Source organism: Dromiciops gliroides, chromosome 3 (assembly GCF_019393635.1).
Source record: "Dromiciops gliroides isolate mDroGli1 chromosome 3, mDroGli1.pri, whole genome shotgun sequence".
NCBI classification, from domain to species: Eukaryota; Metazoa; Chordata; class Mammalia; order Microbiotheria; family Microbiotheriidae; genus Dromiciops; species Dromiciops gliroides.
The window spans coordinates 421,015,315-421,030,757 of NC_057863.1; the positions used below are offsets into that span (position 1 = coordinate 421,015,315).

A 15,443-nucleotide genomic window follows, 5' to 3' on the forward strand; every position below is an offset into this window, starting at 1 on the left:
GAGATCCTTCACAAGAATACAGCAACTATCTCCATAACTCCTTTGCAGGGACTTTCTTTTCCCATTCCTATTGCCAACTGAGCTAGAATTATAATTGTATTGGCTTTTATGTATAGCTCTACCTTCATTCCTGGCCTTCCCTCCTCCTCTACTGACTTCTTTGATGAAAAAAGCATCATGATAGAAAGAAAGGATTCCAGCACTCTAGTCTGTCCTGGATAATGAAGAGAAAGTCAATCTCTGCCTCCAGAGTCACTATTGCTAAAAGGGAGGGCCTTTATGTACACCACCTGGAAAGCTAAGGGGGAAATGAAGAAGTTGGTTTGAAAGTTTGGGATAGGCAAGTTCTGGGGTTCTTGAAACCTACAAGGAAATTAAAGGAGGGTTCCACTTATACCCCAAAGAATACCAAAGATACCTTTTGGTGTGAAGTTTACTAAAGCTGAAACTTTTTTCTTATTTACTTTTTGATCCCAGATTGTAGCACAGAAAAGATTTTTCCCCAAACACACCTATAGTGTGAAATTTAGATATTTCTAAGGACAGTAGGGGTTAAAAAGTTTTTTGTGGATTGGAACAGAAAGAGAAAATCACTTATCATACACTATCTAAATTATTCCACACAACAAACCTGTGAAATAAGTATTGTTAGTATTAGCTTCATTTTTGAAAATAAGAGAAACTAAAGCTCAGAGGAAGCAAGAGACTTGACCACAATTCAATCACTACTAAATGACAGAGGTAGGATTCAGAACCCAGGGTTCTCATGAACACAAGCTCATGACTCTACCCAGAAAAGAATACAGAAAAGGGTAGGAAGGAAAGGGATAAAAATGGAAAGGAAGGAAGGGAGAAAAAGAGGGATGGTGGGAGAAAGAGAGGGAAGGAGGGAGGGAGGGAATGAGGGCAGGAATGAGGAAGGAAAGGAAAGGAGGGAGGGAAGAATTGAGAGATGGAAGGTTGATTTGATTTGCCTTAACTGTAGCCTGGCATATAATTGTCTAATTGGATTTTTTTTTCATGGCTACCAATAGATAGGGGAACTCTAATTGCATTAGACTAATCATATCAGTTAAGTAATTTAAATGATTTTTTCATCCCCTGTATATGTCACGGATTAACGATGCCCCCATATACAAGAAATACTTATTATCATTATTGTTGTTTCTACCCCACTGTGAATTAGATTATGCATTGACAGCATGAGTTAATTGCTTACCGAAGCCAAAATTTTAAAACTATTAAAAACAATGCATTCATGTAAAGATTGAATTGAAAAATTAATACTGTACAAACACTTGGAAACTGACAAAATTACTGTAAGGGAAAAATCCCCAATTTAGATCTTATCTATGTGCTGGTATATAAATGATTTAAATATGGTAATAAGCTCAAGTTTTCTTTCAAGATGATAAAAACATCAGTGATTAAAATTATTACATAGCCATTGTCAGAATCATAAGACTGAGGCCAACTTAAGAGAGCAGAGGATTAAATATTCAGAGCTAGAAGGATCCTTAGAGGTCACCTAATCCTCTCATTTTATAGATGAAGAAACTGGGGCTCTAAGAAGTCAATGAATTGCTCAGTCATTAAAATATGGAGTAATAATGATTTCATCATTGCAGTTAGTTCCTTTTCAAAAACTCTCTAGCCCTTAACTATTGTACAAGTTCCTGTGCCTAAAAAAGGCAAACAAAGCAAAGCAGTCAGTAAGCATTTGTTAAGTGCCTACTACATGCCAAGCACAATGCTAAGTCCTCATGTTGTGAAAATTTCTAAGTTGCAGTGTTAGATGAAGAAAACAAACAAACAGAACAAACAAACAAACAAAAAGTCTCCAAGCCAAAAGAAAATAGGTCTATTGAGAGATGGATCCTGTCTCACAATAAAGTCTGTCTCAGGTCTGGGACCCAAAGACCCCAACTCTCAGAGACAGGCCAGTTTTGTCAGGTAGGTTCCCAAAAGATTATTTTGGAAAGGGTTACAAATATAATATACAATAACAGCATGATCACTTGACTTCTCAAGTACTGGTCCTAAAGTACCATTGTTGCTAAGTAACAAGGGTAAACACACTATGATTGCAATATGAATGCGCCAAAACTTTAAACAAATAGCATGGAGGGGTTTACTTATTAAGGCCCCACCATTTGTAACAACCTACTTTTTAGGTACTTCTGTATCATTTTTAACAACTCTGATTGGTTCATTCCAACTATTTTTGGTAATTGACCTTTATTCTGATTGGTCTATTCTAACCACAAGATACTACTTGCATTTGAAGATATGGTAGGAGGATAATTTGATCCATAAGCTTTGAGCAATATTAGCTATTTTTGCATCTTATCACTAATTACTTAGTTATTGAAGCTACTAAAGAATACTCTTAAATTACATATATCAGTAAGGAATTACTGCACAATGGACATGCTTCAATGAAAAAATTTTGAGAACTCAGAATCCTCTCCAAGACACTCTAAGACTTCAGTCAGATGTCTTGCATCCTCTTCAATGGAGGACATGTGCTATATTTTGGTATGAATGCTATGTATCTCCGTCATTTGAGTTTAGCTTGATAACTGCTTTATGCAAGTAAAATAAGTGCTAATTAATATATTCTTTTTATCTTAAAAATGAACAAATACTTTTGCCTCAATACTCATTCTCAACATCTGGAGGGGAGGAGAGAGAGCTGTACTGGTATAGTAAAAAGAGTGCTAGACTATTTAGTATTAGGAGATGCTCAATAAGGGCATAACAAGTCAATGAACCACCCTGGGCGTCAGTTTCTTCATTTATAAAATGGAGTCAATGGAGCACTTGACTACCAAAGTTCACAGGGTTATTGTGAGGAATCGGTTTTTAACCTGTAGAGAGTCATATAAATGTGCTATTATTGCTGTTATTATAATACTCTTCATCTGTGTTTTCCTGGCTTCCTTGAAAACACCCTTTATGTCCCACCTTCCATAGGAATTCCTCCATTTGCTAATGCCTTCTTATTTGAGATCACCTTCCATCTATTTGGTGTATGTTGTGTAATTGCCCAGTTATTTCCATGTTGTCTCCTCTCATTAGAATGTGAGCATCTTGATGGCAAGAACTCTTCATGTGTCTCTGTTTCCCCAGAGCTTACATGACATATGCTTAATAAATTTGTATTGACTGATTTGACTGGTTAAAATACAATATGAGATAGATAACTTAAAACTTGCTGTTTAATGAATACTTCATGAGCTTCAAAAAGGGATAATTCTTACTTAGTAATAACCATATACATGGACTGTATTTTCCTAAAAGTACAAGTACTTGGGTTTTAAAGATGCATGTTTGTGGGAGGAAGTAATAGAAGCAATAATAGAAAAGTAATTTTTTATTTAGTTTTGAATTTGTTTTATACTCACGTCATTATTTGGGATTTGAGAATCTAGTAAGTCATCAAAATTCAAACAAAATACACAGTGAAAGACCTGAGTTGGGAGGTGTTAGGAAGCTATTTAGTTTCCCCTCATATCTCACCCCTCTTCTCCTTCCTCTGAGGATGATATTGCTCATCAGAGTTATAAAAAGTATTGCTAGTCTTGCTGAATTTGATAGTTTATATTATTTCTGGGGTAAGAAGATAATTTATGTATTTTCAACTTCCAAGTTATTGAGAACTGGATCTTTTGATTTTTAAAATAAAAAAGTTTATTCTGGTGAAACCATCATCAATCTTCTACCAATAAGGATAGTATACAGGCATCAAAAATGTATTGTTTCATGATGACTTGCCGATAAGCAAAATAATGACCATAACATCTTATTAGAGACGGTCAGGTTACCATGGATACCCAGGAAGGGTCCTAGATATCTGCCTACATAGCTATTTAGAAGGCTGGGCCAAAAACAGATTACAATGCTCTCTCAACTATTGAATAAATGGATTAATTATATATTCAGCAAATATGAGGTACCAAATCCACATTTTATCATTCAGTTCTAATGCTTTCAATGCAGATGTCACTTTCCCAACTGGAAAAGCCACAAAAGGTGCTTTAAAATAATAACTATTTCTAAAATAAATCTTTATTGTAACCCTACTTTAGGTATGTTCCAACATAATAGGCATTGAAACAATAACTCAGGAATGATGAAAATTAAAACAAAATACTTGAGAATAAGGAAAAAAACGAGATTTTCCTTCCCTAGTGATTTTTTTCCCCTTGACCTTTTAGTACTCCTTAAGATATTAACACCAGCTTCTAGAAACACAGAACCAGGGCAGATAGGGATAATCTGATGTTTCTTATCTTTGTTCTTCAAGGTCTGACTGTCTTTATAATATTTAATATAGAAAGCTTTTTCTTCTAATCTTAACTTTTATAGAAAGACATTCCAAATCCTTTCAATGTGTGTCCTGGCATCCAGCAACCTTGAGAATCTGAGGGAGAGGTAAGGTTAGTTTGTAAAAGCATGATCAATTTGAATGAAAAAAAAATCTATGAAACAGCATCTTTATATGGAATTTTAAAATTGTTAAGCCATACAAAAACTCCTCTCTACTTGACAGCTGATGGGTTAAAAGAGAATAAAGCACAATTCATTGCATCAATTTAGCACTATTTATTTGAAAGTTGTGCTTAATGGTTTGCTATTAAATAATTCATTTTTGATGTAATAAACAGAATACATGACTTAAAAACACAATCAGAAAGATAAATAGCTAATATTAAAGCTGAAGCTATGAAACAACCAAATGCATTAAATTTTAATATACATTTATTTGTTAATGATTAGAATAATTTGTTTAACAGATTTTTTTCAAAGTTCTCAAAAGGAATCAGTAATAATATATTTAATGCTTTTTAGTGTAGCATTTGTTTAAAAAAGAAAATAAAACTAAGTACCTAGCAACATCAATTAAGGAGAGGTTTAATGGCATAACAAATTATTTGACCAAAATACCAGCTGAGGCATTTGACAGGTTATATTAACAATTATTTTACAGATTAGGTGGTCTTTGTCTTTTTTTCAACTTAAATACACTACATTACTTAGCAATAAATGCATTATCTTATTAAGTAATGAAATTAGAAATATAGTAACTATCTGGCCATCTAATGTTGGAAGCAAGACCACTGTACTTTGCAAATGAGAAGTTTACACAAACTGCATGCTTATAACATTCACTGAAAATGACATTAATTATATTCTCTAGGGGTATAATTATGGCTTCAGATAATCAGCATGTATTAATTCTCTACTAAAGTGAAAAGCAAAGGCATTTAAATAGATTCTCCCTCTCAAGTTATAGTTAAATCAGACTGTTAACTGGCTTAACCAGAAACTGGGATATACTAAATATTTCAATTCCTTTCAGATTCAGATTATCTGCTAGAACTGTGGCAGAGTTCATTGATAACTCCAAATTTTAAATTTCTAGTTAACAGTCAAACTCATCATATTAATATATTATGAGTTTAATATAATGGTTGTTCTATGACTTCCTCATGAGAACCTTTAATGCTTAGAAATAATGTTTAGCTCAGAGTTGGGAGAATGGGATAAGTCAGAGAATATACATATAAACACACTTAAAAAAATGAATGTCATTTCCAGAAATAAGGAGTGAATTTGTTATTAAGTCATACAATATGGTTTCCAATCTCCTTATCTTTCTCTTTTGGAAAGAGGAACTAAAGTTGTACATATAATAAATAGGCATAAGAGTGACCTTAAAGGTGCAATTTCTGAGAAAATATGTGTATAATAGAAGGCTGTAATAAGCCTTTAACATAACACTCTAACCTTTATCATAACACTGTAATGAGTGTTATGCAAGACAAAATTTATCTTAGGAAAAGGAATTTATATCTCTATATTGGATACTCCCTGAAATACCTATTTCCCATTTCCCTTATATAGAGAAAGACCTAGGAATAGCCAGTGTCCATAGGAACTCCATATTTATTTTGCCAACTACTGTCCAGTACAATTACTTTCTCCCCTTTCTATCTCCCTTTACTCCCTAGAGGCAGGATAGTATAGAAGGTGACCACTAAATTTAAAGTCAGAAATTATAACTCTGCATTTGTGACTCAATGCAAGTCACTTAACCTGTCTGGAACTCAGTTTTCTCATTTCTAAAATCAAGTCAGAAAAGAAAATCTCTAAGACCTCTTCTAGCTTGAAATCCTATGCTCCTAGTGATTCTCACCTCACTCAAGGATGGGGTCTATATGGCTATGGCAGGTATAGTAGTGAAGGGAGGGGGTAATAGGGAGGAAGATGAGAAGAAAGTTCTGCAATATTGCTATTGTTTCTCTAGGTTAAATATAGGTCAGCTTCTAAGTAGGTCATCAATCTCCTCTAGCTTCACAGAGGTCACATTTTAAGGTTTATCCCAGGTCCCTGCCCCTACCCCAGCTCCCGTGACCTAAGCCCAGGAAGGCTGAACTATGTTTTCCTACAGAAATGTAAATTAGTCTTACTTCAATTCTTTGTTTAAAAAATTTTAAAAGCCACCATTTAACACTAATAGATGAATGTTTTTCAGTGGTCTAAAACAGGAGGGGAGGGGGGATTCAAGAAAAGGGAAGGGAAACAGGAAAGAGTCCTTTTTAAACCCTGTCAGTTTTTCCTTTTTGCTAACAGTAAGTTAGGAGAAGCAGGAAAGGTTGATGGATGGCCTCTTAGCTAAAGCCTAAAGAAAACAAGACAAAACAAAACAAAACAAACCCAGCCCTCTATGTGAAACTGCATTTCTCTTTCTCTTCTTCAGTAGGCCAGGGAAGAAAAGGCAGCTGGGTCAGAAGCCATGGTAGTGGCAGGCCAATCTGGAATGGGGAGAATCCTAAATGAATTTTCCCATGAAAATTTCGTTAAACATGGTAAGTGAAGTCTTCAGTTACATTATGGACTTTTGTAGACTGTCCTAGAATTTATCTACCAAATCCATAAATTAACTCCATTGAAAAATCCATCCCAAGTTCCTAATAACTGTCTGTCCCCCCCCTTCCCCCATCCTCCTCCTCCCACCCCCTCCTCCCCTCACACTTTTTTTTTTTTTGAGATATTTTATTTTTTCCGTTACATGTAAAGATAGTTCTCAACTTTTGTTTATACATGCTTTACAATTTCAGATTTTTCTCCCTCCCTCCCCTCCCTCCCCCCTCCCCTAGACAGCAGGTAATCTGATATAGGTTATATCTATATATATCTATACATATACATATAGATATATATATATATACACACACATATATATACACATAATAACATTAATCCTATTTCTGCATTAATCCTGTTACAAGAGAAAGAATCAGAGCAGTGATGCAGAACCTCAAAATAGAAAAAAAAAAACAACAGCACCCAAAACAAAAGAAATAATATGGTTCAATCAGCATCTATACTCCACAGTTCTTTCTTTCTTTTTTTTTTTCTTGGATTTGGAGATCCTCTTCTATCATGAGTTCCCTGGAACTCTTCTGTACCATTGCATTGGTGAGAAGAATATAGTCCATCACAGTAGGTCAACACTCAATGTTGATGATACTGTGTACAATGTTCTTCTAGTTCTGCTCATCTCACTCATCATCAGCTCACGTAAGACCCTCCAGGTTTCTCTGAACTCTTCCTGCTCATCATTTCTTACAGCACAATAGTATTCCATTGTATTCATATACCACAACTTGTCCAGCCATTCCCCAATTGATGGGCACCCCCTCAACTTCCAATTCCTTGCTACCACGTAAAGAGCCGCTATAAATATTTTTGTACATGTGGGTCCCTTTCCCCCTTCCATGATTTCTTTGGGCAAAAGACCTAAAAGTGGGATTGCTGGGTCAAAGGGTATGCACAGCTTTATCGCCCTTTGGGCATAATTCCAAATTGCTCTCCAGAATGGTTGGATCAGCTCACAGCTCCACCAACAATGCATTAGTGTTCCAATTTTCCCACAGCCTCTCCAACATTTATTATCTTCCTTTTTTGTCATTTTAGCCAATCTGATAGGTGTCAGCCCTCACACTTTTAGAATACAACCTGTTTATATGCTGGCCATGTTTGAATTTGTTCATGACATAAATAATATCTGAACAGTAGTTTAGCAAAGTGCTTCCTAAAGTATAAAAAACTATGTAAATGTGAGCTATTGTTATACTTAAATCCTGACCTAGGCAATACTAATTAGTAAATTGAGATTTCTTTTAAATATATAACTGAAAGTCAATAGTAAACTTGACTTGGCTTTACTCTGGTCAAAATAACATTTCATTGCAATACAAAACATATGTGTTATATTAGGTATTTGCCCATCTTTTATTTCTTCATTGAAATCTTATGATTTGAATGAAATGACTCACTTTTAAAGGGGTTTCTATGATGAATATTTTTAAAAATGGAATTTATTTATTTATAGTGGAAAAATACTGGCTCTGCAGTCAAAGTATCTGGTTTTAATCCCACCTCTGATGCTTAATACTTGGAGAAAAAGAAAAAGAAAACAAAAAGAAAGCTACATGATAACTTCACTATATATTTAAAAGGACAGCAAGTCATATATAATAGATTTGCACTTTCATGTACAATCTTTTTTTTCTATACTACTTTGTTGTGGAAATGTTTTTTTTTTAATTTCTTGAGTTCAGAATAAAATAATTAAAAAAAAAAAAGACTCTGGACAAGCTGGTAAACCTCTCTGGGCTCCAATATCTTCATCTGTAAATTTAAGGAGTTAAACTGGGAGGTCCCTTCCAGCTCTAAATCCATGATCCTCTGTTCTAAAAATCTGTCAGTAAACAAGAATTAATTGCTCACTATGTGATAGTCCTGGTGCTAAGTGCTGGAATATTTTGATGTTTTTTGAATTTTTTTTTTTTTTGCAGGGCAATGAGGGTTAAGTGACTTGCACAGGGTCACACAGCTAGTAAGTGTCAAGTGCCTGAGGCTGGATTTGAACTCAGGTTCTCCTGAATCCAGAACCAGTGCTTTATCCACTGTGCCACCTAGCTGCCCCCTTGATATTCTTTTAATTCCAGGGTCATTTGAATATAGTCTACTTAATCTGTGTAAACTACAGAACACATCTTCCCAGGTATTGAATTTTTTCTTTTCTTCCCTTTTAAAATTTATTATTGATTGATCAAGGTACATCAGGTATAAAGAAGTTGCAGCATATAACCACTGATGACATATACAAGAGGGGGCTTAAGATGGATCATTAAGAATATGTAATATGGGGGGCAGCTAGGTGGCACAGTGGATAGAGCACCGGTCCTGGAGTCAGGAGTACCTGAGTTCAAATGCGGCCTCAGACACTTAACACTTACTAGCTGTGTGACCCTGGGCAAGTCACTTAACCCCAATTGCCTCACTAAAAAAAAAAAAAAAAAGAATGTGTAATATGAATGAGAGATAACAGACGAGTTTACACTGGTATTTGGGAAATATTAAAATAATCAAAGAAAAGACTTTACTATATTGCATGGACCATCTGAGTGATTGAAGTAAAGACAAAGTCAAGAATCATACCAAATGACAATGGAGGAGTATGCTCATGTGCGAAAAGGACTGCATGATATATGAGAAACATTTTTAGTGAACAGCTTTCTGAAATATCCTTCTTGTATTTCCATTGAGAAAAAAAAAAAGAAAATTAAGAGAGTTTTCTGTGATAGATATAGCACCTAAAATTAAAATATCAATACCACACAATAAGACACAAATTTTCAGTCCTAAAATCTTTTGTCCTGAATGTGTGACCTGAGTAATATTTGGCTTGCCTGGCTTCTCTTTTAGTGACATTCATTTCTTCCTTTCTTTAGCTCCTCAACTGTTCTCAGTCAACTTCCTTTACGCAGTCTTACAGAAAAGAATAATTTAAAAGAGGATGCCAATTGTAGTCCTTGATTCTTCTGCTTGTCAATTTGGCATGTCAGCATATTTCAAAGGAAAGGATGTGATGGTAAGGTTATCTGCATAATTGGGTGTTGGGGGTAGTGGCAAAGCTAATAGGTAAAGAGAGAAGTATAGCAAAAGGGAAATTGGGCAGAATCCAGGACCATCTTTTGATTCTTTAGGGGAGACAAAAGAAATACAAGTATCTGATTTCCTCTTTTGGCTATCAAGTTGCAAACTTTGGCCTTATAGTATAAACTCTTGGGCTTTTACTTTCCACTGATATTGTATACTGAGAAAGCAATTTAGAAAATTTATATTCTTCTATTATGACTTCTATTTTTATATTCTATTATTCTTATATTCTATTATGACTTATAGGCTGATGAAATTTTAGAGCTGAAACAGAGATTACTAAATCTTAATCCTAGTATTAAATATTAGTTTTCAGGCCAACCGGAAGTCTCTTATAATTCGGCTTTAATAACAATTATAAAAACTACAATAATAACAAAAGCAGCTATTATGTATCCCTTAATATTACTTACCTTTCTTCCTGCTAAAAGCACGGTTCATGATGATGAGGCGCAGCCAAGTCAATGCTTGATTTTGCTGCACTTTACCCTAAAAAGAAAAGAAAAGGATAGAATCATTAAAACATGAATATATCATTGCTATATATAAAATAAACTTGACTTTCAAGTATTGTCATCACATCAAAAAAAAGTTAGTATATTTCTTATTCTACTACCCGCAAGACCAAGAGATAAAAGTGCCAGTGACCAAGCCTATGGGGAGCTGAATCGTATAACCACAAACCCTCACAAGCTGCTCAATTTTTTTAATCCCCAAATCCTGTGATAAAAACCACTATGGGGGCAGCTAGGTGGTGCAGTGGATAAAGCACCGGCCCTGGAGTCAGGAGTACCTGAGTTCAAATCCTGTCTCAGACACTTGACACTTACTAGCTGTGTGACCCTGGGCAAGTCACTTAACCCCCATTGTCTCACAAAAAAAAAAAGAAATTAAAAACCACTATGACACAATCTAACCTCAAATCTGTGAAGAGATAAGACATTACTTCTTCACTGCTAGGTTTTTATTCATGGTAGGTGTTTTGGTGGAGAGTTATACTGACATTAATAATCTTGGGTGAAAAGAAGATACTTTGATTTGTACCAATGTCAGTAAAGTGCCTTTTAGAGACACAAAAACCAGAATAACAAGAGCAAGCAGTCACTTTTTCATAACTGTCTGAGAATTACAGAATTATGAAACACTTAAGAAGACAGGGCCAAAAATACACCATGTCACAGTGTTTTCACATACACAAACTGATCCCCAGCATGCACCTGGTGGGTTGGAGGGGTGGGGGCTTTCAAGCACCACTCCAGAGTATACAGCAACTTTCTTCTGGAACTTAAGAATTAATTCTAACTATGTCACTGTGGAGTTGTTATAGCAACCTTACAATAGGGATTGAGCATAGACCTGTGATTTCATTAGTGTGAGGAATTCCCAGATAAGGAAACTCCCAATATCAATTCAAGTTAACTCTTTCTCTGCAGGTGGAAGTTTAAGAAAGCTGCCTAGAGTCCAGAGGTTAAATAACTTTCCCCAGAAACATACAGTCATTATATTTTAGGGACAGAACTAGAATGTACATCTTCTTGCCTGCAGAGCCAGTCTCCATTCATTACACAACACTGCCTCCCATTTGTCTTACCCTATAAGCAGTATGCCTCTCATTTGTTATATACTAAAGCTGAAAAAACTTACATGACTTAAAAGTTTTGCTGTTCAGTCGAGTCCTACTCTTTGTGACCCCATTTGGAGTTGTCTAGGCAAAGATAATGAAGTAGTTTGCCATTTCCTTATTCAACTCATTTTACAAATGAGGAGACTGAGGCAAACGGGATTAAGTGACATCCCCTCCATCACCGAGCTAATAAAGTGTCTGAGGCCAGAATGGAATTCAGGAAGTTGAGATTTCCTGACTCCAGGTCTACCCTGCGCCACCTAGCCACCCCCAATTTAAGTTTGAGACTATATAATAAAGAATCACAAAATACTAAAGCTAGCACAAGCCTAAAAATTAAAGTAATTAGACTTCCTTTTATTGATAAGGAAATTAAGGCAATACTGGTTAGTAGCAGATCCACCTTATATATGACATCATAAGTATCATATATAATTTAGCATTCTCATGTTTTTCCCTATTCTGAGAACTCTGTGTACACACAATCACACACACACACACACACACTCACACAACTAAATCAGTTTCCCCACCTTTAAGTAGAAGCGAGATGGTTCTACATGGGGTTCTATGGTTCTTTTCAACTCTAACATCCTTAGATCTAATGACTCACTGGTAAAAATAATTCTATTTTTGTTACTATATAGTACCCTAGGAAAAATTCATCATGACAGTGAGAATATTCTCTGAGATCCCACAAGAAAATTATGTAGATATTTAAGCTATATTCTAAATGCATCTTCAGGGCCTAGACTATGGCATCATAGGCAAAAAACAAAAAACAAAAAATCACCGTAATTACAGGTCCAAAGCTTTAGAGATCAAACAGGTGTAATGATTGGAATGATGCCACCTACTGGAGACTTGCTGTGGGAAAGCTCCGCCATGAGGAAAATGCCTCAGAGGGCAAGGCCATGTGGCTTTTCCTTAGCATCAGGAAATAACGATTGCTCATGGGTGCTGCCTATCAAGGCTACCAGCCAATCAACTTGAGGAGCCTCCTATTTTCTGGGAGGAGACAGGAAGGAGGAAAGAGAGCCTGCGCGGAGAGCTCTGGCTCTTTTGGGTTCCTGACTTGATGGTGGTGGTGGCGGCAGAGGGCTTCACAGGAAATTTGAGGAAAGATAGGAATGCCAGACTGTTGGAATTCTGTTCTCAATCTTTTTCTTTCTATTTTTCAATAAACCCTTAAAAACCTAAACTCATTTTATCAGTGATTTTAGTCAGTTTCCCCCAAAACTGGGGGAACAGATTAGAATCCACATTTAGAATCTTAAATTACACACAGGACATGTATCCCACCCCTTCCTTATCCTCCATTTTACACTTAAACAAAAGGAGGCCTTGAGAGTTGTCTAAGATTAGACAGTAATAAGTAATCAAGCACGGATTCCAAACTAGGTCTTTTCATTCCACATTTGATATTCTTTTCAATATATTAGTACTTTTGGTGCTTTCAGAACCTTTAGATTTAAATGTATGTTGAATCTAATTTTTTGTTCCCTATGGAAACCAAAATATGTTAATGTGTCCTGAAAAATTATTAGGGGAAGATAGGTGGTATAGTAGCTAGAGTTTCAGACCTAGAGTCATTTTCCTGAGTTTAAATCTGGCTTCAGACACTAACTGGGTGACCCTGGGCAAGTCATTTAACCCTATTTGTCTCAGTTTCCTCATCTGTAAAATGATCTGGAGAAGGAAATGGCAACCCCATCCAGTATTTTTGCCAAGAAAACCTCAAACGGGGTCACAAAGAGTTGGACATGACTGAAAATGACTGAACAAGGAATTGTTTTATCAAAAGCTAAGTTGTTTTTTATAATTTTCAAGCAACACAAAACAAAAAACCATACAACTTTCAATTCCTCATTAATTCTAAAACTATGTTAATAATTAAGGTATATTTAACATTATAATAATTGTATATATTTTGTCTTTCATTAAATACACTATAAATTAGAGAATAGTCACTATATATTTGGTATTTCTGGTTGCTACTTTCTAAGCTGCATGAGGTTATTTTTATGTTTTTATTACTGAAATGTAAAATATTAAAGCACCAAATAAGAAAAAAATAAATGTACCTCCCAAATTTCCATAGCAAGCTTTCTGTGAAGATAAAAAAACACTCAAGCTATAATAGTTTATAAACTATGTCCAATGATTAATATCAAATATATAATGCATAAATCATATATTCACAATTTTTTGCCTGAACAAATTTATAAAGCTTCTATAATTTACTAGAACTACTGCACAAAAATAAAGTCATAATTTTTTAACTAAGCCATGCCTATATTGTAAGGTGTCAAGTACAAAAAATATTGGACTTTTATTTTTCTGATCATTTCCAAAGGAAGGCATACATTTCCTCCTTTAATTGGAATGGATATCATTTTGACTTATGTTGAAAATACAGCCTATTAGCCTTTATCACAGTACTCTCCATAAATCCACATGAAAATTAAAACACTGCAGCTCTATTAATCTAATAACTTTAAGATAAAGTCATTATGGGAGTAGGATCACTATCATTTTTGTCCTTGCATGTGTACTCCCCAAAGGAAAATTAAAAGTTAACTGAAACATAAAGTAATATTACAGGTAATAATTTTTAATAGTGTGTTACTGTTTTGTAGACACAAAATGAGTCTCTGCTCTTCATCTTATATTTTAGTCATCTTCTCCTTATGGTAAAGTTTATATTCTTTGAAGATAGTTAAAGAATACATCAAAAATCAGACATGCCTAGAATGAACATACTCTCTATTCAAAACAGAAGAAAATTTTCATTTTTTAATTTAACACAAACAGTAATAAAATTTTGTGATATATATGTAAAATGGTCATTTTGGAGACTTGGAGGTTTTTTGGTTTCACTTAATGATCATAATTGCTAATCATAATATTAAAAAACCATGCAAATGGAAATGTCAAAATTTCTGACCTAGTATCATCAATTTAAGATCAGAATTCCCAAAGGAATTAAAGTGTAGCTTGTAAAAAAATCCAAAAACTTTTTAAAATTAGCTCCTCAAATTCGGAATGGATATTAATCCCCAAAGTTTTAACTGTAGAGGTTATATAATGAAATCACAAGGATCTTCACCGATTCCAGATTATAAAACAGAAAGACTCATATAATTAGAAAATTAATGCCATTTCACTAAATAGAAACAATACAAAGCTGAACTAGTAAACCATAACAGAAGTTAATTGGGTATATACACTCTATGTGTGCATATTTACAAGATGATATGATCATCATTTTTTCATGTTGTAACAACACAGAAAGTTATTCCATGTTAATGTGTTGTTTAAAATCTAAATGTGTGGTTGATTTAAATTAGAAACTTTAGCACCAGTCTTTGGGCATTAAGCATTTATTAAAGCATACCAGGTATTAGAAAAAAAGAGAACACATGGGGTTAAAAAAAGGCCTATCTAGCCTAGAGTTCCAGCCTGGTTTGGTTCTTCCTTAAGTCCTCTGCCACAACCTGCTTCAATCATGAACTCTTCAGCAAACTGATTGTGGAAGCTTTTTTATAGGTCTGGAGCATGGGCGGTTCTTACACACTGCTTCAAACTCATTGGTAGGCATCATCCAAATCCATTGGTTCACTGGACTTGAAGGTGGTCTCAAGTTAAGTTCAAAGTCTTTGGTTTCTGAGAACAATACCTTCTTTTTTATTTATTTATTTATTTAATTTTTTTTAGTGAGGCAATTGGGGTTAAGTGACTTGCCCAGGGTCACACAGCTAGTAAGTGTTAAGTGTCTGAGGCCGGATTTGAACTCAGGTAC

At 34.8% G+C, this 15,443-nt stretch overlaps 1 protein-coding gene across 7 annotated transcripts in view; it reads right to left on the minus strand.

The window, feature by feature from the left end:
• The window catches only part of GULP1 (GULP PTB domain containing engulfment adaptor 1), a 370,363-nt gene that overhangs the window by 154,169 nt on the left and 200,751 nt on the right, over positions 1 to 15,443 (minus strand). For 5 of the 7 annotated variants that reach the window (XM_043998703.1, XM_043998701.1, XM_043998704.1 and 2 more), the window contains exons 3-4: positions 13,726 to 13,750; positions 10,431 to 10,506 (exon numbers count right to left, since the gene is read on the minus strand). In XM_043998703.1, the coding sequence (XP_043854638.1) occupies positions 10,431 to 10,506; positions 13,726 to 13,740 (91 nt within the window). In that variant the 5' untranslated portion in view covers positions 13,741 to 13,750. The remainder of the gene's footprint in view (positions 1 to 10,430; positions 10,507 to 13,725; positions 13,751 to 15,443) is intronic. The other 2 variants (XM_043998705.1, XM_043998706.1) reach the window with 1 other exon arrangement.